General features: G+C 39.0%; 2 protein-coding genes across 3 annotated transcripts in view; one reads left to right on the forward strand and one right to left on the reverse strand.

The window, feature by feature from the left end:
* Positions 1-2,269: 2,269 nt before the first annotated feature.
* Positions 2,270-5,421, forward strand: LOC111652907 (bone morphogenetic protein receptor type-1B; the record flags this gene model as incomplete). The annotated part of the gene is made up of 4 exons (XM_023403300.2): positions 2,270-2,567; positions 2,789-2,964; positions 3,152-3,282; positions 3,377-5,421. Coding segments are annotated over 4 exons (731 nt in total), but the record flags the coding sequence as incomplete, so codon positions are not given.
* Positions 5,422-5,755: 334 nt separating this feature from the next.
* Positions 5,756-26,980, reverse strand: part of LOC111652908 (netrin receptor UNC5C-like) — a 180,187-nt gene continuing 158,962 nt past the window's right edge. For both annotated transcript variants that reach the window (XM_087173210.1, XM_023403301.2), the window contains 9 exons: positions 25,041-25,258; positions 23,417-23,552; positions 22,652-22,739; positions 19,575-19,743; positions 16,965-17,198; positions 14,993-15,142; positions 14,614-14,778; positions 12,120-12,298; positions 5,756-9,695 (listed from right to left, as the gene is read on the reverse strand). In XM_087173210.1, the coding sequence (XP_087029336.1) occupies positions 9,533-9,695; positions 12,120-12,298; positions 14,614-14,778; positions 14,993-15,142; positions 16,965-17,198; positions 19,575-19,743; positions 22,652-22,739; positions 23,417-23,552; positions 25,041-25,258 (1,502 nt within the window). In that variant the 3' untranslated portion in view covers positions 5,756-9,532. The remainder of the gene's footprint in view (positions 9,696-12,119; positions 12,299-14,613; positions 14,779-14,992; positions 15,143-16,964; positions 17,199-19,574; positions 19,744-22,651; positions 22,740-23,416; positions 23,553-25,040; positions 25,259-26,980) is intronic.

Here is a 26,980-nt window from a genome sequence, read left to right on the forward strand (position 1 = left end):
CACTATGCTAGGATGGATATATGCCTTACTATACTATGACGTTTTTATGACTTTTTATACCTTATTATACTATGACGTTTTTATGACTTTGCATGTCATACCATACTATGACGTTTTTATGACTTTTTAGGCCTCACTATGCTAGGATGGATATATGACTTACTATACTATGACGTTTTTATGACTTTTTATACCTTATTATACTATGACATTTTTATGACTTTTTAGGCTTCATTATTATTAGACTTTTTATGCCATACTATACTATGGCGTTTTTACAACTTTTTATGCCTTACTATACTATGGCGTTTTATGCCTTACTATACTTTGACATTTTATGCCTTACTATAATATGACGTTTTTATGATGTTTTATGCCATATTATACTATGACGTTTTTATGCCTTTTTATGCCTTACTATACTATGACGTTTTTATGCCTTTTTATGCCTTACTATACTATGACATTTTTAACTTTTTATGCCTTACTATACTATGACTTTTTTATGCCTTACTATACTATGACGTTTTTATGACTTTTTATGCCTTACTATAATATGATGTTTTATGCCATACTATACTATGACGTTTTTATGCCTTTTTATACCTTACCATGATATGACGTTTTTATGACTTTTCATGCCATACCATACTATGACGTTTTTATGATTTTTTAGGCCTCACTATGCTAGGATGGATATATGCCTTACTATACTATGACGTTTTTATGACTTTTCATGCCATACCATACTATGACTTTTTTATGACTTTTTATACCTTATTATACTATGACGTTTTTATGACTTTTTATGCCTTACTATAATATTACTTTTTATGCCTTACTATACTATTCCTTTTTTTTTCTACTTTTTATGCCTTACTATACTATGGCGTTTTATGCCTTACTATACTATGACATTATATGCCATATTATACTATGACGTTTTTATGCCTCTTTAGGCCTCACTATGCTAGGATGGATATATGCCTTACTATACTATGACGTTTTTATGACTTTTTATACCTTATTATACTATGACGTTTTTATGACTTTGCATGTCATACCATACTATGACGTTTTTATGACTTTTTAGGCCTCACTATGCTAGGATGGATATATGACTTACTATACTATGACGTTTTTATGACTTTTTATACCTTATTATACTATGACGTTTTTATGACTTTTTATGCCTTACTATATGTTTTTTTATGACTTTTTATGCCATACTATACTATGATGTTTTTATGCCTTTCTATACCATGACATTTTTATGACTATTTATGCCTTACTACAACATGACGTTTTAATGCCAAACTATACTATGCCATTTTTATGACTTTTCATGCCTTACTATATACTATGACGTTTTTATGACTTTTTATGCCTTACTATACTACAACGTTTTATGCCTTGCTATTCTATGACATTTTTAAGCCTTTTTATGCCTTACCATACTATGATGATTTTATGATTTTTTATGCCTTACTATACTATGACGTTTTTATGCCTTACTATACTATGCCATTTTTATCATTATTTATGCATTAGTATAATATGACGTTTTAATGTCACACTATACTATGCCATTTTTATGACTTTTTATACCTTACTATACTATGACATTTTTATGACTTTTTAGGCTTCATTATACTAGGACGTTTTATGCCATACTATACTATGACATTTTATGCCTTTCTATACCATGACGTTTTCATGACTTTTTATGCCTTACTATACTATGACGTTTTTATGCCTTTTTATGCCTTACTATACTATGATGTTTTTTTGCCTTTTTATGCTTTCGTATAATATGACATTTTTATGACTTTTCATTCCTCACTATACCATGATGTTTTTATGCCATTTTGTGTCTTCCTATACTATGTCACTTTTGTGTTTTTTAAGGCCTCTCTATACTATGTAGTTCATATTTTTTATGTCTTCCTATATTATGCTTTTTTCTTGACATTTTACGCCTTGCTATACTGTGATGTTTTCATGTCTACTTATGCCTTACTATACTATTTTTTTTAATGACTTTTTAGGCCAAAGTGGTCTGCTCTGCTGTATTTCTATGATTGAACCTCACTGATATACCTTCACGGTGAAATTCTAAAGCACACAAGTTAACAGTAAAGATAGAATTACCAAAACATAAGTTATATACAGTTACATTTCCTGGCCAAGTCAGCCAGTGAAGTGGAGATTTACTCTTCTTCCCTTCTCTCGGTACCCTTCCTCCATTCCCCGCCCACCCTATTCACAGGTTTTATAGCTGCAGATATTAAAGGAACTGGCTCTTGGACACAACTCTACCTAATCACAGACTACCATGAGAATGGCTCTTTGTATGACTACCTCAAATCAACCACTCTGGACAATAAAGCCATGCTGCGACTGGCCTACTCCTCTGTATCAGGACTCTGTCACCTCCACACAGAGATCTTTGGCACCCAGGGCAAACCTGCCATCGCTCACCGGGATCTGAAGAGTAAGAACATACTGGTGAAAAGAAATGGTACCTGCTGTATAGCTGACCTAGGACTGGCAGTCAAGTTTATCAGGTAGGTGTGTCAGGGACTTTCCTATTTAGCATGATTTGTAGAAATATTCCACAAAGTTCTTGATTTGAATCCATGTTTTGTTGAGCTTGAGCTCTGATAGTGGGTCAGAAATTTTCATAGATCAAAGCATTTTAAACTTCTATTATTTCAAAGGTTTCAGTAATGTTCATAGCTAGTTGATCTTTAATTTAAAAGGATTACTTTGATCTCTGACTTGGCAGTGACACCAATGAGGTAGACATCCCTCCCAACACTAGAGTTGGTACAAAGCGCTACATGCCTCCAGAGGTTCTGGATGAGACTCTGAACAGAAGTCATTTTCAGTCGTACATCATGGCCGACATGTACAGCTTTGGGCTCATTCTCTGGGAGATTGCTCGGCGTTGTGTCTCAGGAGGTACGTACACTTTTTATCCATCCTTTTCTTTGACACAAACAACTTGTAAAAGCTAGACTTCCACAGAAAAATTAAAAAACAAAATACTTTTTTGATGGCTGTGCAGTATGGAAATTTGAAAACATTCAATTTTTAGGAGCTAGTTTGACAGAACTGATCATGTTTCTTCTGAACTTATTCATTTTAGGGATCCTCGAGGAGTACCAATTGCCGTACCATGAGTTAGTTCCTACAGACCCTTCATATGAAGACATGAGAGAGGTGGTCTGCATCAAGAGACTACGGCCATCTTTTCCTAATCGATGGACCAGCGATGAGGTAAAATAGATTAGAATATGCCATGCACACACATACACATGCACAAACACACACAAATGTATGACCTTCGTAACATAAATCTGTATCCCCTCAGTGTTTGAGACAGATGGGGAAACTGATGACAGAATGCTGGGCGCACAACCCAGCCTCTCGCCTCACAGCCCTCCGAGTCAAAAAGACACTTGCCAAGATGTCAGAGTCACAGGATATCAAGCTGTGAGCATCCACTGCCAGGTGTGAGTTTACACACATAGAAAGGGCACTAACAATCACACTGGCACTGGTCCAGGCCGCACAAACCTTTTTTTCTGAGAAAAGGAGGTGGGACAGGAAGCAAGAAGATCACTTTGGAGATCACAGGATCACAAACTTTGAGTCCAGATGCCCAGAACTCTGCAACCCAAGTCCCCTTTGAAAAAAAAAATGATTACAGGACTATGGTGGTTTACTAAAACTTAAATTAACGAAAAACAATCAGGCCTTGTGTGCTCTGTTCTGTCCATCAGAGAAGATGAGACAATCTCATTTCAGACTAGTTTGAGGACTCTAAAACCAGATATAGGTTCTTGTTCACATGATCCAAAGGCCTTGGAGAAAAAGGTTGAGTTTGACTTGGCACTGTAGCTGCAGAGATACGCAAACAGGCTACTGACCAGTGAGTGGAATACTATATCACTGCTTTCTGTGAAAGCTACCCTACCTGTAGATGAAGGTCTGATTGACAGAACTGAAGGGATGTGCTTAAAGGCAATCTGTTATTGCAGCAAGACACCTCCTTTCAAACACTGTCACCCCACTACTGGCTTTATATTATAATTGGACTGAACACATTTTTGTTACTCTTAAATTGACTGCTTTTTGTTACAAAGACTGACACTATGTGACAGGAGAAAAAAACGTATTTTGAGGCTTTAAAAGTTTTGTTTACGCTGGTAACGTTTATAGACACTGAAGAAAAGGTAAACCTGTATTTTTGAGTTGTGGTGGGCTATGAAAGTTGCAAAAGTGTATTTTCCATGTAAAACTCAAACTCTTTAAGACAATATGTGAAAAATAAAATTCATATGTCCAAAAACATTCTGTATTGAGGCTCTAAAGGCCTCTGTGTTTCCTTGTCCTCAAATGGAACTATTAAAAACAAAGGCATCACATGTGATAGCATAATTAATGGAAGAACGGTGCCATCCGTAGTCGCTCCACAGCAATTACAGGAAGGGAAGTCTGTGAAGGCAGAAACTGTTGTACACTAACTGTAGCGGTGATGTCGTGATCTATTATAAATGTGTGGAATTGTGTTAGTTTAGGGTTACCACAGTTCGTTTGTCGTGGTGGATTACTATCATTCAGTCATTCCCAGTAATACAGAGTGGCTCCCATAACTAGGCTGATGATGGATATGTGTATTTTAGGCAGCTGGACCAGAGGCTTTCACTTAATATATAACAAAGTATTGTTTAAAAACTGACTGGACCTAAAACAGCCATCCCCAAACTACCACACCACCAGAATGACCCTGTGGACATCATAAAGTCACTTTTTCCTGACCACCAGAGTGCCTCATATGTGTAAATTAAAGCACATGTCGATCTGACCATTAGCAGTTGCCACACTAAAATCAAATGGCACTTGAGTCATTTAAAAAAAAAAAACATCATCTAGCTTTTATCAGGAAAGTTTCTCCATTAATTCAAATTCTCACATAGTTGCAGTCAGGTATTGGGAAGCTGAACCAGCCTTATTTCCTCAGTCTCCAGGTAAATCTGGACACCTTTCATCATCACTGACTGTTAGGTCTTCCATGCTAGCCTCCCATCACAGCAGTGCCAGTTGAGATTTCCCTCAAATGGCACTAACTGACTCATTTTTAGTATTTGTAGTCCATCTGTAAAATCCTTGATAAGCTTTCCTCCAGAGTTCAGTGAGTTTCTTTTTTTGGTCTTTGCCGACTGAAATTATGGGGTGCTAGTCACCATTGAAGGTTTGGGTGTGACAGATTTGTTGTGATATAAATGCCCTTTCCTTCCTCTTGGGTGTTGTGCCTTATTTAATCTGTACCTACTGTAGTTGTCTGTGAGAGAAAGTGGTGTTTTTATTCAGTGAAAAGGTTGAACATTCCCCCAATAAAGTGTTTCACTCATCCCCATGGCTGATGCACAGTTTGTAGTGGCTGAATGAGGTGCACACTAACAAGTCACTTGGCAGTGACTCTTACTGTTAAGGCATGCTCTCCATATTTTCTTTGTTAAAAAAAGTAGCATGCCTCATTACAACCCACCAGTGCTGCTGAGCCCACAGCATGTTAAACAGTGACACCATAAGGATTTTCTGTTGCAATTTCTTCCCCTTTAGGTGCCCTTATCCAACTACTTATTAAGTCCGGAGCCTATAAATATGAAATTTCACACAAAAATTCAGATGTGTGAAATATAAGTCCTGGGAAACAGCTCTGCTGAAATAAGCCAAGCATGACACATTTTCAGCATTGCTTATAAATATAATTTATTAATTGTCTTAAAAATTCTTTCTTACACTTTGTACAGAAAACAATTAGAGGAGATAGAGAGGCGAGCATTCAGCAAGATTGAGCAAGATTCATGAAGCGTGCCAGAATTAGCAAAAATGGACCAACACTACCCCGCACTAATCAAATCAAATCACTCCTGATAGTAAAATAAAAATGCACTTACAAGGACAGCTCTAGTTATAGACTTCTATCATGATAACCAATGCCAAGTTTGCATAGTAGACACTGCTTTTACAAAAAAGGAAAGAAACTTAAATAAAAAAAAACTTGAAACATACAAACTAGTATCTAACTGTACTGCTCTTTTTTATATTCTGAAATTTGCCAAATATAGCTGACAGTACACAACTGTACATACTGTGGATAGAAAATATTTTTACATACTTTGATATCTTAACACTACTTTTTTCATTTTCACATCATGAAGGATCACCTTCTGGAGGCCTACATGTGCTCTCATCATGGAAACTCCTTTTATCAGTCTACTCTCCATTAACAGTCTATCCTGCTGGTAAACTGTAGACTCAGAACATGGCAAGGATCAAATTTTGGGTGAAGTTACACAGTAATTTGTAACTTACATTTCTTAACTGATTGTTTCCTTGAACACGTTTCATCGGTTAAAAATGAGATCTCATATGACTGTGAGTTCTACCTTTGCGTTAATTGGAGATGTTGATGATCACATTGTATGAAAGAGACATTTTTGTCACCTTTGGGTTCATGTTTTGTTCTGAAACAAACTGAATTGATGAGTTGATGTTTTAGGCTTTTATCCCTTTGATTTCCTCACATCTGACATCAGCAGTAACATTTGCAAACGCACAAGACATCCACTCTGTCATTTAACCATGCACCTTTTCTGATTTGGTTCATAAGGCTGTCTGAAATCAACACGCACACATTTTGACGACTGCGTGTACTACGTCTGGTTTAACACCGGTACAAGAGGTGTGATTCTTAACTCGCACATTTCTGACGGACTGCACAAAGAAAGAAAAATCAATGTGAAAAAAAAAAAATCAATGTCTCAAGGTTTCCTCCTGTGTGGATAGCCACGAGATCAAATCTGTCATAACCAGGTGAAGATCTGACCTTTTGCACCAGTGTTAACGCAGCCTCTGCCTGCTTGGTTTTCTTTACAATATCCTCCTCAGTATCTCCTCTACATACCTGATGTTCAGTTTCATATGGCGTCTCTCCATAGTCCAGAGCAGAAATATCTAAACTCCAGGTTTTGAATATTTTACATGTATTTCCTTTGAACCGCGTGTTCATGCTGTCTCTTACATGGTGGATAGAGTTCATGTCCCTGGGGGCATCAGACAGTGTTTCAAAAGCCACTAAAAATAAGGCTGTTTTTTTCCCTCAAAGCTTGCGTATTGGAGTTACACCTTTTCATCAGACATGTTGTCTGGGGTCAGTGCATACATTTGACAGCCAGCCTTGGTTCACAATGTTGTTCTGCAAAACACAAATATATTACACTTCATTTTACATCAGCCCCCTTTGTTGTTATCTTGATTTTTAGCTCTAACTTGCAAATTTTTCAACAAATACACCATGAGTTGGAATGTTAGTTGCTGACGGATCATTGTTTGAGAAAAAGGGCAACTAACTGATATGTTACAGATCCCCCACCCCCCCCACACACAGTTCACATCTATAAAAACATTAAAATGGCAAAAAAAAAAAAAAAAATGTTAAGGTAAATAACATAATAATGATCACTCAACAAAAATATTATGGTAATACAAGGTCATTAGGATGAACATGATAATCATGTATTTACACGTTTCAGACGATCAAAAAAAAAAAATGTAAATGCTGTTACACTTTAAAGGCCACTGGATGGTGCTAGTGACCAGCAAAGTCATGGTGGTGATCACAGATGAAATCACATGTGGCCTGATGGCAGGTAACAACTGACATCTTGTGATGATGCAACACCGAAAAAATGAAAGAAATATATATATGTAGGCTATATATATTTTAGTAAATTAAAATATGATTGATAAAAATCAGTATATTTGCGTACATTTAGCGGTAATGAATGATATCAGCTGTCTTTAATTCACTATCACGTAACACTATGGTACTTTGTATATTACGCTATTTAAAAACACTTGTGTTTTCACTTCTAGTTCATTCCTTTTTGCTTCTTCTCTCTTTTCTCTGAGTTGGACCCTGTCCAGAAACAAGCCCCAGCAGTCTCTCAGAGAGACTCCTGGATCTGAGGTTGTAGTTAACCATTAGTGGTGATGATAGCTGGAATCCCCCAAAAAACTCCTCTTTGGGGAGGTACAGAGCAGCAGCAGTGCAGAAATTTATATATTTTTCTTCGGGAAAAGTTGTTTTCCTGAAGAAAAATATGTACATTTCTAAAAATAGTCAATGCCGACTCCTATAAAACAAACATATTTATGTACTGTATACTGTACTGTAGTACATTGAACATAAATATAATAAATAACTGACCATCTGTATCTTTACCTTGTTTATCTGTTTATCATAAGTGCAATTTTAAATATACCTCAAAACAGACAATTTAACAAATCTGTCACAACAATTCTGCATTGAGATTGGCAAACAAAACACAAGTTTTCACTTGCATCCATCAGGTAATAATCTTTGGACTGGCTATTTTAAGGAAATTTGACATTAGAAGTTAAAAGGCAAGTGGACAGCATGTTCGGTTGCCTTTGATTTTGTAATTCCTGATTTCCTGTGACCTAGACGATTTATCTTCATGTTGTGGAAGAAAGCCACAAACTCACTGCTTTATCTAGCACTAATTTAAACATCACTTATGATGTTATGTCAGGCAAATAGGGAAACCTGTTGTCTCGGGCTTGTTTCTGGTCAGGACTATTGATTGACAGTCACTGTGTAGCGAATTCTGTTAGCAGGAAATGATCCACACATATGGACAGCAGAATACATAGAGCGTTCCCTAGGAAACGATATAAAGACAACAAACTGTACTGGCAAACACGTACAGCCAAGGCTAACAGGAGAGGAGTGGGATCACTTCTTCATCTCCCCTCTCTCATTATCTGTTTTCCATCCTGTCCTTTCAGATGATCATCTGCAGCTTCTTCCATCATTTTATGTTTGCATCTTCCCTCCCTTTTGTAATCAGTTTAGCTTCTCTCTTTGTTTACTCTCATCTTACTAAAGAGCCTCTAAGTCACTCTCTCTCTTTCCTCAATCTACCTTCTCCCACTCTTCTGTAATCAGTTTAGCTTCTCTCCCTTTATGATACTGTTCCATTCCTATGGAGGTTTTCAAGGTCAGTACTTCGGCTGCTTCTTTTTCTTTTCCTTGCTTGTCTTTGTTCAGTATAAAGTAACAGCAAGAGAACAACTGGTGTTACACTAGACAAGGTCTTTTTTTAGGCGTGTGTATGTTTTGTTTGTTCCTGATAGACTGTTTGTGTGGTAGGTAGGGTTATCTCTCCTCCGGTCACACACGACACTGCAACATCGCGCAAACACACATATAAAGATACGCATAGCGGTCCAGCACCAGCTCGAGCACCTCTCGTTCTGTCTGTTACCATGTCGGCTTGATTACCATGGTATTTAACTGGTACTCAATCACCATGGCAACAACTTTTCTTTTGCTCACATCTAAGTCGTTCATTGCCCTTCCTGCAGTATCAACCGTAGAGAATTTACGTGTAATCGTCTCTTTTTGTCATTGTCTGGTAACCACTTTGCTATGTCAATGTTCCGTTGTCATGGAGGCGAGGGTGCTGTCATGGCGACCCATCTCTTCCAACACAGCGGCCAGTTCATTTAGGTCTCCATCGGGAAAGTGCTGGGCCTCCCAGAGATCCAGGATCACACCTGTTGGACTGGACTTGGTGGCAAAGTAATTCAGGTACCTGGAAGAATCAAAGAGATGATGAGGGTATAAGGTATGATAAAAGTTATGGTAAATATGGTAATAATATATGGAGACCTAAATGAATTGTCAGCACTAAGATACTTAGACATTCAACATTTCTGTCTTGGAACTTCAAATTCACAATATAAAACAGTAACATTATACTGAAGCTACAGGCTGCAACAACCAATCAAAAGGAAGCCAAATATCCAGCACCTGAGGGAATCATCACATCAATAACTGATTGAAAATCTTTAAAATGAGGCAAACTACATGTGTTAAAATCCATAGAATACAAGAACAATCATGTTTCAGTTTTACTAATGAAGACAAAGAAACACACAAACGTAATACATATTATACAATACCAGTTATGTAAGCTGGGATATGGCAGCCTATTTGGAAAGCTTGAAACACACTCAGGTGATGACATAATCACCTAGAAAAACCTTCAGACAAAACCCTCTTTATAACCCTTTGCTTTTTTGAAAGGAAATTGCTGTAGTGCTTGCACATCTTAAAATGAAACTGGTATGTTTGCAAAAACCAAAGAACTATTATGAAAAATATTCTGATAAAGGTGAACAATTTGTACTTCCCCATACTGTAGTGGAAAGCTGAGATGATCCCCTTCTATTCATCATTAGCCTTGTAGAATTTAAATGTAACGAATTATTGCCCGGCATCACTGCTCTCTTGGGGACTCTCACTTAAAACCTGAAGTCTTGTTTAAACGTATTGAACGCACATGATATCAGACAATATAACAAAACAGACAGAATCAGAACTATAAAGATCCCTGATTAAGTCCTGAATACCGCATGAAGTAAAATTGGACTTTAGCCTGATCTAGCCATCTTTAGCCATCTGAAATGTGGCAGATGACGTCTTTTATTTTAGAAAATCTGACAGTACAGTGTGTTCAATTCAAACTGTTTTAAACAAATAAGGAAAGAGATGCATTTTGAAACTGCAGTAGAGAAAAAATATATCAGCAACTCCACAGAGAGAACTGTTTTTATACTAGCGGTAAGAATTACAGCCGTCCAAAGTCAAGTACACAATGATGGCAGAGGAAAAGTCGAATGATGAGCCATCTGTGACAAAGATCTCAACGCTGCTTCAAAGTGGAAAAGCCATCAAATCTGAGTCTCATGGGGATAAAAATGGGACTTTCTGTTCCTGTGTAAATCCTGCGATTGTGCTGTTGGCACACACTGGTACAGTTTAAACACAAACACAGACATGTACAACACTCCTCTGCTCCTCTCAGTCAGTTTTTCCTCCAGCACATTTTATTCTTGTTTCATGCTTCTTTCTCTCACTGTAAACAGCTAATAAAGCCATTTTCATCACTTCCTTTCTTACTTTGCTTCTTTCCTTCTCACTTTTTTCTGTCTCAGACTCCATCTGTCTGCAGTATGTGATAAGGGTATCCTGCTGTTAAGTGAACTCAATAGCTAAGACCCACCTCTTTGTGTGTGTGTGTGTGTGTGTGTGTGTGTGTGTGTGTGTGTGTGTGTGTGTGTGTGTTTTCGTTCGTGCGCACGTGTGTGTTCCCACCATTTGTGAAAGTCGTGTGAGGAGTGATGGCTGTGACGCCAAAGAATGAGTCATACTTTGAAGTCAAACAGACATGATGTGGCAGTTACAAAAGCAGAGAGGAAAAAAGACGGTATTTCCTTGTTGGATCATTTCATCATGCTCCTTTTGAAGAGTAGCGTTTAGCAGAAATGTGGAAGTAAACAACGATTTGGCTAGCTGTACGTTCTCTCACCCACTGATCAGGAATATTCGGTGCCCACATTAACAGACTGCATCATGAGCTGGCAGCCTGTCGGGACAATGAGGTGCACTTGTGCCCAATTATCCTCTCAATATCTGCCTCTGCTTCGCTAGCTGCTGGTAAATGAACCTCCAGACTGAATCATCAAGACACACCGGGGATAGAGATATTAAGGATGTTATCTTTGAGTCTGATGCAGATAGAAAATGGCATCCTCACTATTTAGGTGCATGGGAGTCCAGCAGTATTGCATTTTACGCAAAGGTTCTAAAGTACAGTGTTGAAAGTGAGTGACCCAATGTTTTTCTTTGCGCACAACTGTTTTCCACTGTAAGAAAAGACACAGTCGCATACAATTAACGTGATCATACCTCATTGATATTTGTATGTGCTTTTGTACCTTAGAGTCCTAAGGAGATGAAATAAGTAATATAATAAGAACAAGAGTTTGATTTTACCTGCGAGGACTCAGGTCACATTTAAATTAATAGAAATCGACTCAGACAAGACAACCTTGATGGTCTGCCATCCTGTTTGAGACAAATTTTTATGACTAAATGATGTTCCAAACCAAGCAAAACGCCTTAGGGAAGCATAAAGGAAATAAGTGATAAAAAATTTGTGAACATGTGTCACCTGTCAAGGTTGAGTTTGTGGGCCAGCATCCTCCAGTCATTGCCTCTGGTCTGCGGTGCATCCAGACTGCCACACAGCTTTTGTCTGATGGATAAAGGAATGCGGAAGGCATTAGGCCCCACTAAGGTTGTGATATTACTGGCGGGGTCCATCAGGGACGTGTCTATGCATTGGACCTCCTGGAAAGACAGAAAAGAAACTGGTCAGTTGTTTTTGAAAGGTTTAATTCACTGGGAAATTAGATTTATGCGTATTGCTGTGTGCTTAGAATACTATAGTGTAACTTCTGCAGTAGAGACACAAGAGAGCAGGGGTGGATCTATAAACTATATACAGAAAAGTCTTCAAAGTAAATTATGAATAATACTGAGGTTAGATTCAAAGCTACATCTCTAACTTGGTGCTTCTGGCAAATATCCTGCTTCTGGCCTTCCGTGTGACCAATTACAGATGAGTCTCCTAATTAATACAAGAGTGAAACAAACACAAAGATCTGCTCCCGAGCACTCTCTCTCTCACTGTCGATCTATGTTGCTTTCTAAGCCTTCATCCCATTAATCTGCCACTCCTGGGCTGAAAGGAGGCAGCAGTCTAATGAATGTAGCTTGGCAGAGGGAAACAACAACTGCCACTGTTGATGTGAATGATTACTATTTACAGCGTCTACTTAGCCCCAATTTACAGCAGAAAGCTCTCTGCGGCTGGAGAGTGAATGACTGATGCAAAGAGACATCTCTGTTCCTCTGTTGAAATAATAAATGTTTCAAATCTGCTTAACTCTCCATTGTTCAACACTGCTCGCTGGTTGAGGGTCTACACTGTTTTATTTAATGCATTACACACACAGACTCACTGAATATTGTTTTAGCTGTTCAGCTCTAATTACCGCACATGCCGAACATCCCATGTGACCATAGTAATTATTTTGTAAGACTAGGTGTGGCCGATGTAAAATGGATTAGAACTGATCGTTTGAAAAAATATTTGTGTTGCGGCAAAAGAAGCGTCTTTCCCCATAAAGTCATAATATAGGGTTAGAGTAGGAGTAGGAGAGAGTAGGAGAAAAGCAGGATGGGACATTTCTATTATGTGTGATTTTGCACCTCTGACAGTTTAATAACAGCGTGAGAAAAGTCACAGAAGGAAATCATCACAACTTCTTTAACCGGATGTAGACTTTACAGGCAAGTTGTGAATGAGAATTGATAAGTGACTCACAAAGTTGTTTTGCCAACATTACTTAGTGTCAAAACATGAGAGAAAATGTACCTACATATTAAAACTGTGGCTATATTTGAATTTAGTGCCCTGAACTATTCTGCCTGCTTCTTGAGTTGAGGTCTAAAGTAAAGGAGGATAATTGTCTGTATTTGTAAACAGGAATGGTGTGCACCCTTGTGTCCTCCTGCAGATATTAGCCAAAAGAAAAGTATGTTTGAGAAAGTTTAGAAACTGTGTCTCTATTAAATAGCCCGTCCACCTGAGAGCACTGGCAAGTTGAATATTGTAATCAGCTTTTTTTTTTATTGATATCAGTGTGCGCCTCAAAAATCTATAGTGCATAACCCTGGGCAGGATGACACAAAAGTGGTGCAAAGATGGTTGAGACGAGTGGAAAAAGGGAAAGAAGTGAGGCAGAGCTTCTACACTGAAGACAGGCAATATGCTTGGATGAAGGTTGGAGAACGATGACTAACCTTTAATCACTTTGAAATGTTCTGCGCGTTACGACCAGGATGTATCAGCCCTGTTAACTGGAGATACCTTGAAACTAATCAACACTGATGAGCAGCAATTTAAAAGTCCACTACATGCATTTTTCTCTAGGCTACAGACCTTGACTTTCATTCTCATTTTGCTCAGTGACCACAGCTGGAGGAGGACAAAATATGTGTACCCTTCCATTGCAACTGCTATACTATATGCAGCAAAAAAAACAAACAAAAAAAACAAAAACTATCCATCATGCCTGGTTAACCAAGGGTTAAAAAATTCTAAAGTGCAACGCTATCATCCGTGAACACCATGGGAGAATTCAAAGCAGTGACATTCCAACAGAACTGTCTGACCTTCGACCAAAACCGTTCACACATGGCCACAGACAGACACACCCCGCACACACACGAAGACACACACATTCTGTGACTTTGTGGTTACATGGCCCAGCAAAATCAAAGATGAGTTATTCCTCTCGTGTTATGTGACCTCTAGCCCCAGTATGAATGATTGAACAGAGTCACAGAACCACAGCAGGAACCCTGAATGTCTGACAGACAGAGGAAAAACTTGGTGACTTTAGGACTTTTAGTGCCAGAATGTAGAAGTTAGTACAAGGATGTAGAAGGAAGCCCTCTTCCTCTATGTAACTGTGTTCATTTCTTTTCAGTATGTATTCTATCCTTCCCTCAACCAGTGTGACTTAAAGGAGTCCTCGCACAATATCCAACAAACAGTGTCTGTGTGGCTGCGTGAATGTGAATTTCTACCGCCTTACCTCCTCCAAAGTGTTGCTGAGCTGAAAGATCTGTCCTTCTCCCTCCACCTGCCGCACACACAGTTTGCAGCTGATCTCTGTGGTGGCTGGGCTCAGTCTCTCCAGGGTGAAGGTGCAGTGAAGAGTTCTCTGACCGCCGCTCCACACCTGGTAAAATGGGATCTCCTAGAAAGTGCACAAATAATACTTTTATTACTTCATCAAGGTGAATAATAGTGAGAACGTTTGAGGCAAAAATGTACATGTAACACAAAGCCTTACCATAGTGTATGTAGTGTAAACATAGAGTAAAGTAGAACTATAAACTGTGACATTTGCTGTGTGTGCAAAGATAATACTCTACCTTTGAAGTGTATGTGTGTGTTTATATCCCTCTCACCTGATACTTTGCGATGAGCTTGCTCTTCCAGTGTGTGTGTGGCACGTCGTGGATTGACAGTCTCAGATTGTGTGTGCTGTCTTTAAAGTTCAGAGTCTTTGGCTCGTCCAGAAGCTTCCCTCCCATCTGGGTCTCCATCTGAAGAACCTCCTACACAAAATCCACACGAAAAAACAATAACTGCTTAAATTGCTTTTCCTTCATCTTGCTCACTGAACCATTAATTCTACATACAGCATTAGAGATGGTAGACAGCCTTTAATTTATCTGGCATAATTACTGCAGACGATGCCGTCGTGAATTCTTGAATGTTGCCTTGAAGCAGCAACACAGCACGGTGAAACACTTGAAACACATCAAAGTTTTCATTGAGATATCATCATACATCTCAGTAGGTGTATTCCCTGGATTTAAGCAAGGCTTAGCTCTGCTAACCACACTGAACCGAGGAGACATTTGGATGCTCAATGATAAACCTTAATTAATAACGCACCTCCAGTCAAAGTGCTGGTGTTGTGAAAAGCGGGGAAATTAAGCATATCTTTCATTTAACACAGGGAAATCAAATGACTTCTATTACTTTGATTTAGAAGATGACCTCAATGCACTTCACTACTTAGGAAAAAACACTGAGAAGTAAACTTAATTCTGATCAGATTTTGCAGCACACTTTTTCCTCTATTATCATATCATTCAGACTCTCTATACTCTACCTACCACCTCACCCAGGACAGATTCAGAAAGGTGATGAACTAGACTTAACAAAGGCTTTTGTTTTAATTTACTGTCTCCGTTTTCAGCAAATGGGAAAAAGTCAGTTAATGTAAAACTGCTATTACCCATTTGATGTCTTTGTCCACTTGGTGAACTAAAGGAAGTAGTTGATTTTACTTTGCTGTGCTGCAGTTGTTTCAATAATACATTGCACACAGTCCTGTGGGGATTTTTGCTCATCCTTTTCACATTGACTTCTGTATATGAACTAAGCCTACACCATGAGAACACAAAGAAATTATCTATACTCTACGGACACACCAGCATGCATAATGATAAACACACACTGATAACATCAACATATTTACATGCTCTTGAAATGCATTCGCTTAAATGAGCAACCCCCCCCCACCCCACGCACACACACACACACACACACACACATTTATTTTCTGATGGAAGAATAAGTTAGTCATCAGTGACTTCTGATGCCTCCAACAGCCTTTTCAAAATAATCAATTCCTCCTTCCCATCATCTTCCTACGTGGCAGCTCCACTGTAGACACACAGCAGAGACTTCCTCTTTGAAACGCCAACCGATCAATTATACTACACAAAGTCTCCATCATTAAAAAGTCCACCTCTCAACTTTGTTTTCAAGCTACAATCGCTTGAAATGTTAAAACTGGTTGTGCGCCGACGCTTGTGTGAGTGTGTGCATGGCTGTGTGCCACACTGACACTTGACTTATCATTGCATGCATAAATTGCCAGTGTTAATCTCCCATATCAGATGGTCCCTCCAGTGCTTTGAATTTGTTTGAATTCTAAAGCATCGCTATTTTGACATTGCTTGACCCTGTTTTGTTTACTGCTTCTCGGCTCATTTCCAGAAGACTAGAGGTGAGGAAACTTCTATTTATGACTCCAGACAGTCACTTCTATTCAAGCTATAATATATTTTATTTCAAATGCAAATTATGGGTTATTATTATTATTATTACGAGTGGTCGTAGAGAGAACAAAATCCCTCACAGGACTAAAGAACACAACAAGGCACTCAGCCTAAAATATCACACCTCTCTTCCTTACCTGCACTGTTATTCAAGGCACCGGAAAAACTTGGCAAAGTAATATGTACTGTAGATACATACTGTATATGATATGTCCATATGTATACAACGTGTGTGTACGCATATAGGTTAATTCAGTGAACCGAAAAGCAACTGGGTTTGAGTCATTTAGTTCCAATACTTCACCTTGAGTGCATCCTGTGTGTCATCCAGACAATAGACCCTGATGTGATAGTCCAATGTTGTGCAGGAGACGGGTCCAAAAACAGCCAGTTTGAGCCTCTTGGCGGCTGCCTTGCCCATTGATTGGCCCACCAGGCAGTAAGTCCCCAGTGTCTCTGTTAAGATGTGACATGCCTCTGAGTCCATCTGCACATAGCAGGGGGTGGTGAAGTTTTCCTCTCCCACGACAACCACATCCTGTAGGAATCAAACGCATTCTTAGACTTTCACAGTGTCATGCTGGGTCCAAGATGGGTGGCTGAGAGTGGCATTTTGTAAGTTTTCAAATACTGAAGGGTGAATTTACCATGTGAGCCTTTACTCATCTCAACCGAAGATAGATTAAGGGCTCTTAAAAAGAGGTCTGCATTTTCCAATCTCTGCTGTATTATAATATATATTATTACATATTAGTTAGTAGCCTGTTTGTCTTGTAGTCAATTCCTATTTACAGCAACAATTTGCTGCTGTCAAAGCAAACTCAACCTTTGCTTGATCTGTTAAAGGAAACATCTAAAAGGAAATATTGGGTTTCATCAACATAAATAACTAAAAAAGAGCCAGTCTTAGTTAAACAATATATGACAACAGTATCAGTGTTTAAACAACATACTATGATCAGTGAGAGTATGGCATTACTATGTCCCTGTGCTGATAGAGAAACTGTGGAAATGTAGATTATTCTGAATTTACAGAGTCAGCCACAGTCCAGGAAATCTTGTTTTCCCTCCTTTTTTATTTGAGACCAGATTTTATTTGTTTGTACATCACAATTGTTAAATCCTGGCCTTTATTTGAAGACCGGCTTTATTTGAGAATTTACGGACATTAAGCCACTTTCTGTCTGTTAATATAACACAACTGGAGCCATTCCGCTAATGCAAACAGCCCCTGTGTAAACAAGGTTGTGGTTTATACCTGATACATTCCTTTGTTGCTATAAACAGTTTTTTTCCAATGCAATGGCAGCACTGATGTGTGAAGCGCTGCACCAACTCTACACATTTATTCTTTATTTTTAAGCAAGCCTGACAAAAAATCTTGAGTTTGAATCATTTTGGCTTGTGGATCTTTTTTAAAAAGATAATAAACAGTGTGGAACTGCTCCTGTTATTCTGGTAATTGATCTTAGAAAACATGCTACAGGATGTTTAATTCACCAGATTGTGAATGTATTCATGACGTGATGCTGAATTGAAATTTGAATGCATGTCTGCTTGTACATATGACCTATGAAAGTAGATCATGGTGTCCATTAGGAGAATGATGGCACTTAATCTGAGCCGTTGTCGGTAAAGTGTGCTCAATTCCTCTGTGATTATCTGGCTGTTGCTCATATCATTCCCACTGCTCTCTGTCATAGTCTGAATTATGGTAAATCCATATGGCTCTTTGGGTTGAGGGAGGATGCACAGGCTCACTGCGTTCTTTTCATATGACCAATGAATCTTCAATTAGTTGTGCAATGCTCGCGTAATTGTGTGTGCATGTATGTGGATGCAAACACACTGCAGCACGGATGTTGTGCGCTGTGCACGCAAGTGTGCGATGCAAATATTGAGTTTGGAATACACAGTTCCTTCAGTCGTGTTCCTACAGATGCACTGAATCAATACAAAGGGGTAGGAAAGCAATATGGTATGAATCTGTTATTACTGGTAATCATAACCGTGGCTGCTCCCCCCTGATGTGAGGGGAATTCAATTACCTTCCTCTCCCTGTTTTGAGGAAAACTTTCTGATGGGAAATGGATGTTCTTCTGAAATAAGAGAAAAACAAATCGACTTCCTGATGAAATTCCACTTTTCATTTTTCTCGTCTTTACCCAGTCTGCACCCAACCCCTTCTGTGCATCTCTGTCCCTCTCTCTCACACACACACACGCACAGACAAAGACACACACACAGAATCTTATGCATGGCTAATTGTGCAGAGACATTGTGTTGAGCTGTGATAAGCAACAGAAGACAGCATACGGGGGCCTTGTAGACACAGTGATGCTGCAAGACAGCCTTATCACCCACACCCACACACAAGGATACACGCACGCACATGGACGTGCACACGCACACACACACACACGCACGCACACACACACACACACACACACTAACAGATTGCTGAGGTAGAGACTTCATGCTGAGAGACACGGGAGGAGGGAGAGAGAGAGAGAAGGGTAGAAAAAAGGAGGGATAGAAACATAAGAAGAAAGATGAGAGAAGAGGAGGATGGCAGGAGCATAACAAATTGCTTCTGATAGGAGTCTTCAACCCCCTACTTGTCTACTAGCCTGTAGGCACTTTATGTTTACCAAAATTTCCCTCCTTTTCTTTCTTTTGCTCTCCCTCCCTCACTGCATGTGTAATGCAGGCTACTCTTCAGGCTGAAGTAATGTATGTGTATATGATTGCGTATTAATAATTTGTCTGTGTGCAGGTGTTAGACTATTTAGTGTAAACACATATACAGACACTGTCCTGGTTAGAGCAGTGGCATTGAAAAGCTGCGCACTTTAAGAACAGAGCTCCATGCACAGGACACACAAACACAGAAGACACAGCGCAGAACACTCGCCTCCCACTCTCCCATGGCCAGTTGGTTCTTCAGCTGTATGAGCCAGTCTTCCTGGACATTGTCAGCGCAGTGGTGGATGGTGAGGATCACTGGTCTGGTCAGCAGGGCTCCTGGAGGTCCACAACTCACCACAGGGCTCAGCACTGTCTGGATGTCCTCGACCGGGGGTCTGGAAAAGACAGATAACACTGAGGTGAAATGATTCTTTAGAAAAGAGCGACAGGAGGGCTGCACTGTTGGCTACCAATTAGTGTGAGCATCAACTGCAGAAAGCTGTATTGATTTCACTTCTAGTCTGTGCTATTTAGTCATAATGTTCATATATAGAAAACCTTGGCTAGCAAAATAAAAAAAGACAGGTGGACCGTTACACTAGAGTAGGCTAGACTAGCTTAGAGCAAATCAGAGAACAAAACAGATCAGAGCAGAGCAGCACAAATTCAATTAGAGCTTTGTTAGTGTAGTCAGCAGGGCTTCAGACGGGCCTCAGCTGGAGTCAGTAGTTCACAGCTCATGGGCAGAAAATAAATGACTACTGGTCACAGATTCACCTGCGTTTCACAGCAGAAGTGCTGGAACCTGTTGTTAAAGCAACAGAATACTTCAGCCTCTTCCACTGTGAATAAGTGTGAGATTACACATGAAGAACTCCATCCATATTTATAAGCCCACTGTCATTTGTAAATTGAAAAGTAAAACTACATCCTTAAACAATACTTAACTATGAAAAATACACAAGGAAATGACTGGCTGAGTTCTCCTGTGTGATCCATTATCCAGTCATGTTCTTCCCTCATATTGCAGAAGATATGCATTGACTGGGAAAGAGCCCATAAAGATAGAGGAGATGGATCTAAATTTTAAGTGATTTTTTTTCCAGCCCACCTTGTGTCAGGGGGGCACTAATCCTTAGCAGCATTATTGATTCAACTGCTGGAGCTCATTATTGACTCATGAAGGGTTCACATTGGGTAGGAGAAGCTAACAGATAAAAACAGTATGACTCAAACTGTAACAGCAGCCTTTGATTTACCTAACGCAGGGGTCACCCCTTAATGAATTATAGTGTTATTGATTTGTAATTTTATGTATCTTTTATTACACAAATAGAGGAAATAGATGTTTTAAGTGTGCGCATGTGGGAAAACTGACAGCTAGGGGTTAGCTTTTAATGAGCTTAACCACATGCATCTGGCTTGCTCAGTGTTGCTGAGGTAAGTCAATGTAGCCATGTGATTTTTGCTTGCCAGCTATTGACTGAGATGAAGACAGAGGACAGTGAAGAGGTTTGACTCCTAGAAATACTGTAGCACACTGCAGGGGGGGGGGCTAATTCTTATTGACTGCTGTTGATTGAGGAGAAGCTAGATTAGATGCATGGGGTAGAATATCTGATTCAAACTGTAACAAGTGTCTTAAAGCTCAGCTCTTGTTGATGCTTTAAATAGTTGGTTCACCAAAACTATTAAAGAACATATTTACTCACTTACTCTTTGTGGTATCCAGCCATGCAGATACTTTTTTTTTTTTTTTGAGATTGCTTTTTAGAAACATTGTTGCTCCCACCAAGCAATACAGTGCAGGTGGTTTATAGTGATTTCAGCATTAAAAAATATATATTTAAAAGAGTCAAAAGCAATGTGTAGTTCTAGAGGCAGAGTCCTTTTCACAAGGGACGCTGCACAAACCTTGCTGCAAACAGTATTCACTGAAACTATTTTCCTCTGAAGAAATAGCCCCTATAAAAACAGCTGATAGCGTACTGAATGGATTATCCAGTGTAAACTGACCACTGAGTTGCTGTTGAATTTTCACCAACAAAATTGATTCACCTCCACTGTTCTGGAATGTGTGGCAAAAAAATCACAGAGACAGATACCTGAAAAACCGGGCAAATAAAACCCAAACCATCTGCATTGCTCTGAGTGAGAAAATGTTCAGTTCTACAGACATATTTTAAATTTACCACTTGCAGCTGCTCTGAATGGTTTAGCTGTGTTAGTGGGGAGAAGAGAGAGGATAGACAGGCAGAAAGACGGCACGTTTTCAAACTAAACAAGTGACTTTGAAGGGACAGTGAAAAGCAAACCAGCAGGATACATACTGATTCTCTCAATTTAAATCCATCCAATCCAACCATTTCTCTCTCACATAACAGGAGGAACAAAAATATCTATTCTGATCTCGATTTGCATTTGCAAGCTTGTGCAGACACCTGTGTTCATTTATGTTTTTACCACACACTGTAGTGACCCCTAACTTTCAAATAGAGTCCCAAAAAATTCACCAAATCTGCAACACTGGAATATAGAAATCTTCTCCCTTTCCTGTCGTGTCCTACAGACAGCTTTACCTCAATCATGCACATGGTTTGGGAGTGAAGGATTATAGTACATGTAACAGGATTTCAGTAATCCCAAAAATAGCCACTAATCTGTTAGTTACTGTGGAAACAGTGATCTCTTTGCATATGCTTTCAAAAGCTCAGTGTTTGGTTATTGGATCTATAACATGAAGAGAAAACAAATCTGCTGGTCGCACTGCAGCAGCAGAACTTTCATACATCTTGTTATGAGCTCTACATTTTTAAACTTTGGGAAACACTGGTTAACGATGTAAATTCTGTGGATTACTGTGGAGATTATAATGTTAAGTTGGTCACAATTAATATGTAGAATATTCCCTTACAATCTCCTCAACTTTGCTTCTTAGGAATTTTAATTCTGGCATTAATATAAGCATTCTGCGGCATTAACCGACCTCTGTTCTAGGAATCACCAAAAGAAGGTGTGCATGGATAAACCATACACTATAAATAATAATGATTCATCCCTTTCTGTTTGTCCTAAGCCCATGTCACACTGTGAAAGCCTCACCGTGCAACCATACAAACAGGTCTGAGAAGCTGCTGCCCAGGAGAAACAGAGAGAAATACAAAGAAAAACGATGAAACAAAAAGAACACAGAGGGAGACGCGGAGATGAAGAGAAAAATGTGGGACAACAGGGAACAAAAGAGAGAGAGTGAGAAAAAAAAACAGAGAAGAAAACTCAGTGAAATAGAGAGACAAAGCTTACCTCAAGCTGTCCTTTCTGTGCACAGTCACATACATCTCGTACACCCTACCCTGAGGAACAGCACCCGCTGGAACCAACAAACTCACACCTGCAGGAGGGAAGACAGGGGAAGCAGGATGGATGGAGGCAGAAATGAGTTTCATCACTGGATTTATTAATTTCACCATGCACAACTGAATTATTGAACATGAAACCTATTATCACTTTATCATTATGATTAATAATTGAATAATCATTTTTAAAGGCAACCCGTGTAAAACTTTCTCTTAAATATATCATCAACTGAATTGTGCTTAGATGTTTTATAGCTTCTGAGAGCTGCTTCCTATCAGAGAGTTATATTATTCATTATTTTTCCCTTCCTACTGCTTTTAAATCTGAACATAAGTCTACTGAAAGTTTCTTTTCTTGAACATCTCAAGGCTGTTTTGTCTAGTATGTTGACTGTGTAGTGGTAGCTAGACACTTTTACTTACTTTGTGTAATCAGTTTTTAGTAAAGAAAATGGATCTGGTCTTGTTTGAATTTATAATAATTCTCATTAGACAGTATTAACTTTAATTTGATTAGATTTAATTCTAAATTCTTACTATCATTAGCAGTTAATGTAATGTAATGAATTATTATTTCTTAATTTAATAATAAAAATCCAGAAAATGGTCCTGGATCTGAAACCCAATACTGAAGAATCTATAAAAATTTAATTACTTAACGTCAGCCACATTTATGTTTAGGCATTAAATGTTTGTAGAATAATAAGTTTACCAGAGTTCGGAACGATGAGGTGTCCTCCCTGGTTGTTGAAGGACCCGTGGGCTGTGCAGGAGGGGTCTCTTGTTCGGGCTAAGCTCTGGTTGCGGAGGTTCATGGTGTCACTGTTATCCAACAGAGACTGAGTTACCTAGGAATGAAAATACAGCAGTGAGAGCAAGAAAGATTTACGAGGTATAAGGAAACATAACATGCTGAAACTGACTGAACTGGGCATGCTGCTGATCAGCAGAGACTGGATCAACTGGAAGTGTGAAGGTATTAAAACCTATTGCTGAATCAAGGTATGATTGGACTGAGCAATAGTGTTTTATAGCAGCAGAGATGCATTCACCTTGGAAATCTTTTTTTTCTTTTCTGACATTGACTTTATTGTACCTCTATGACATAAGAAGAATTTGAATGGATACATGACACTTATGGCAAACAATATGAAAAATCCTTGGGACTTGGTCTGTATTTTCTGTAGCACTGCAGTTTATAATGTTATATGTTACAGTTAGTGTATACTACTGTGCATACCCTCATACATAAAAGCAAGCTACACCTATATTCCGAGGAGGCTGAAAGACGTGGACATATACATGAGCAGAAAATCAATGTGGTGTGGTCTGAAGGACGAACTTCCTCTGAAAGAGCTGATGTTAAGTGTTGTAAACATACATCCTCATGAAACCAAAAAAGTTCAAGTAGGTCCAGAGAAGTCGTGTGCGCAAGGCCAACATCTTGTTGCCGAGATCATTCAGTGTAGTTTCATTTTTGCCAGGTTGATTAGGGCAAGCATTTAAAGGGGAATATGCTAATGCTCCCTTTTCCACTTGAATTTCACTGCATTCATCAAGATGCTTTGCTTTTTTTCTTTATGTTTTCTTGGTATTCACTAACTAAAATGCTACAGGGAGGATCTGCATCTGCCTGGGAGCGCTGCCATAGGGCTGAGCTGGCAGGCTGTGAGAAGAGGGCGGATTTACAATAGACCTATGAAACCACCTTAGGGTAAGTGGTAAAATATGACCTTCTTTGCATTTCTTCATCAAAATGTCCACTGCAAGATGTAAAATAAGGACTTAACATTCAGTAGTTTACTCCAACATCACACAAAACTGGCAAGAATTTGCCTCAGTGTGTTAAGGACAGACACCACACTAAAAACAAAATAAATGCAAAAAAATGAAGAAAAAAAAAATCCTCAAATCAGTGAGGCAAGGTCAGTCACAGACACAGCAGTGGTTCAAAAAGGGCACAATTAAAAACCAGCAATAATAAAAGTTAGGTTTGGCTCTTGTGCTGCCTGAGGATAGGTGCTGTAATGAAAGCGAGCGGTTTCATCTGTATTTGTGACAACTGACTCTGGTATGCATGCAATGTAGTTTACAGAGCAGAGTGAGGAAACTGGGGCACTGAGCTGCATGTATACTAATGGAGTTTGGTTTTGTATTTATGTGACTGGGAATACACAGCTACCGTGTTTCAGTATTTCTCACTGTGCTCCCGCAGTTCAGTGTAACCTCACACCTCAGGAAGCAATATTTAAAAACCCTCCTGTGTACATACAGAATATTTTACAGTAGAAGTGGAGGAGACAAAGACAAAGGCATTAGCGTTAAGGAGGCATTACCTTAGGAGACAGTTTGGATGTGAAGTCTCCTCCGAGGTCATCCTGCGGTGTGACCAGACCAGAGGAGTTGTACACTTTGATCTTCAAGTTGGGAAGAGGGTCCAAGAGAGGGGAGTTGGTCATTGGGATTTTATCTGACACATCATGGAGGGCATACACTGGACCACGGTACATGGCAGCCGCATTCGTCAAGTCAGGAGGAGCCGTCAGTAGATCAGCTAGAGGGATAGAGTGAAAGATGAAGAGAGAAAAGGAGTAAATGGAGAGAAAATAGTGAAAATACAACATGAGAAGCAGTTTTTTTTTTTATATGAAACCACAAAGCACATGTGGTCAGAGATCAAGTTGAAAAAGAGAGGGAAAGGGAAGGCTAACACTAAATACTTGATATCTTCAGTAGTATGAAATGCATGGCTGCAGTATGACACAGATGTGTAAAACTTGTAACAAGATCAGTGAGCAGGAATAAGGGGAGGAAGACGAGCGCAAGTAAGGCTGCTGATAAGGTATCAGTGTCTGGTATGATACACTGCAGTACACAGGGGCATGACCTGGATCAAGGGCTAGTCATGGATCCTGCACAGAGAGAGAGAAAGAGAGGGAGAGAGTTGGGGAGGAAAGAGACAGCAGGAGAGAGAAAGAGGGAAAATATGTGCATATTTTGAAGACGATGCTTAGACTTCATGTCATAGGCATTGACTTATATAGGTTTCGTTCCTATTTAAATCTCAGAACTCAAACTCACATATCCCTCATTTGACCTAACTCTGTTTTTAATATATAATGACAGTACAGCTCCATGCCGGGCTTTAAGCTCTTCAAACTGTTGTAAGCAACTCGACTTCACCCACAGAATCAAAGAGGTTGCCATACTTTAATCACATCACTGTCTATTTTTAAAATGCTAACTGTGTCAGGATTCAAAAGTGACTGACAATACCTGCTGCGCACATTAACATGTCATTTGTTCACTGACAGTAACAATTGTTCAGACTGATTTATTTGGGTTCTGAAGATAGTTATGTTATACTGTATGTGATGTTTTTTTTTTTTCTTTTTACCCTCATTATCCAAATATCATGATGTGAATATACAGATGCACTTTATTTGGAATAGAATGAGAAAGACAATATTCAATGTACGCTATGAAATATTCAAGCAAACCTTGTAAATCAGTAGACAAAACAAAAGCTACTAGTACAATTCTGAATCAGTTCGTTGCCTGCAGCTGCTTCAAAACCCAGCAGCGAGAGTCCTCAGCGGTACCAAGAGGAGAGACCACATCTACCCTGCACTGGCCTCTCTTCACTGGTTACCAGGGAAGTACAGAATTGACTTTCAGAGTCTTTTATTTGTTGTGCATCTCCACACCTATCACATCTGAATCACTGCTCTCCGGTCGACGCACCCAGTTCAAAACCAAAGGCGATCGAGCATTTTCAGTTGCTGGCCCTAAATTGTGGAATAGTTTGCCCTTAGCAATTCTATCCTCCCTCTCCACTGATATCTGTAAAACCCATCTAAAAAACAGTCTCTCTGCTTTAGCTTCTTAGTGGTCATCATGAAGACTTGCCTGACCACAAACACACCGGCTTTTATTTGTTTGTATTTTATTTCTAGCTGTGCAATGCTGTTGTTTTATGGTTTTATCAAGATATTCTATTAATTTACTTATCTGTATTTTTTTTATTTGATCATTCCTGTGTTGTGTGATTGTAATCGTCGATCAAATAATAACATCATTTAATCTCTCCTGTAAAACACTTTGCTCACCGTTTGTTGCTTTTAAAATCTGCTCTATAAATAAATTGACTTGACTAAAATGAACATGATGATGTAACTTTTGCAAAACAGCTGCTGCTATGGCCACAAGTGGCAAATTACAGGACAATTATTTTCATTTAAAGACATTATCATCTTTATTTGCAACAAGCTTAAAT

This window comes from Seriola lalandi, unplaced genomic scaffold (assembly GCF_002814215.2).
Source record: "Seriola lalandi dorsalis isolate HSWRI2012SDOR001 ecotype SW California unplaced genomic scaffold, Sedor1 jcf7180002054110, whole genome shotgun sequence".
Lineage (NCBI taxonomy): Eukaryota > Metazoa > Chordata > Actinopteri > Carangiformes > Carangidae > Seriola > Seriola lalandi.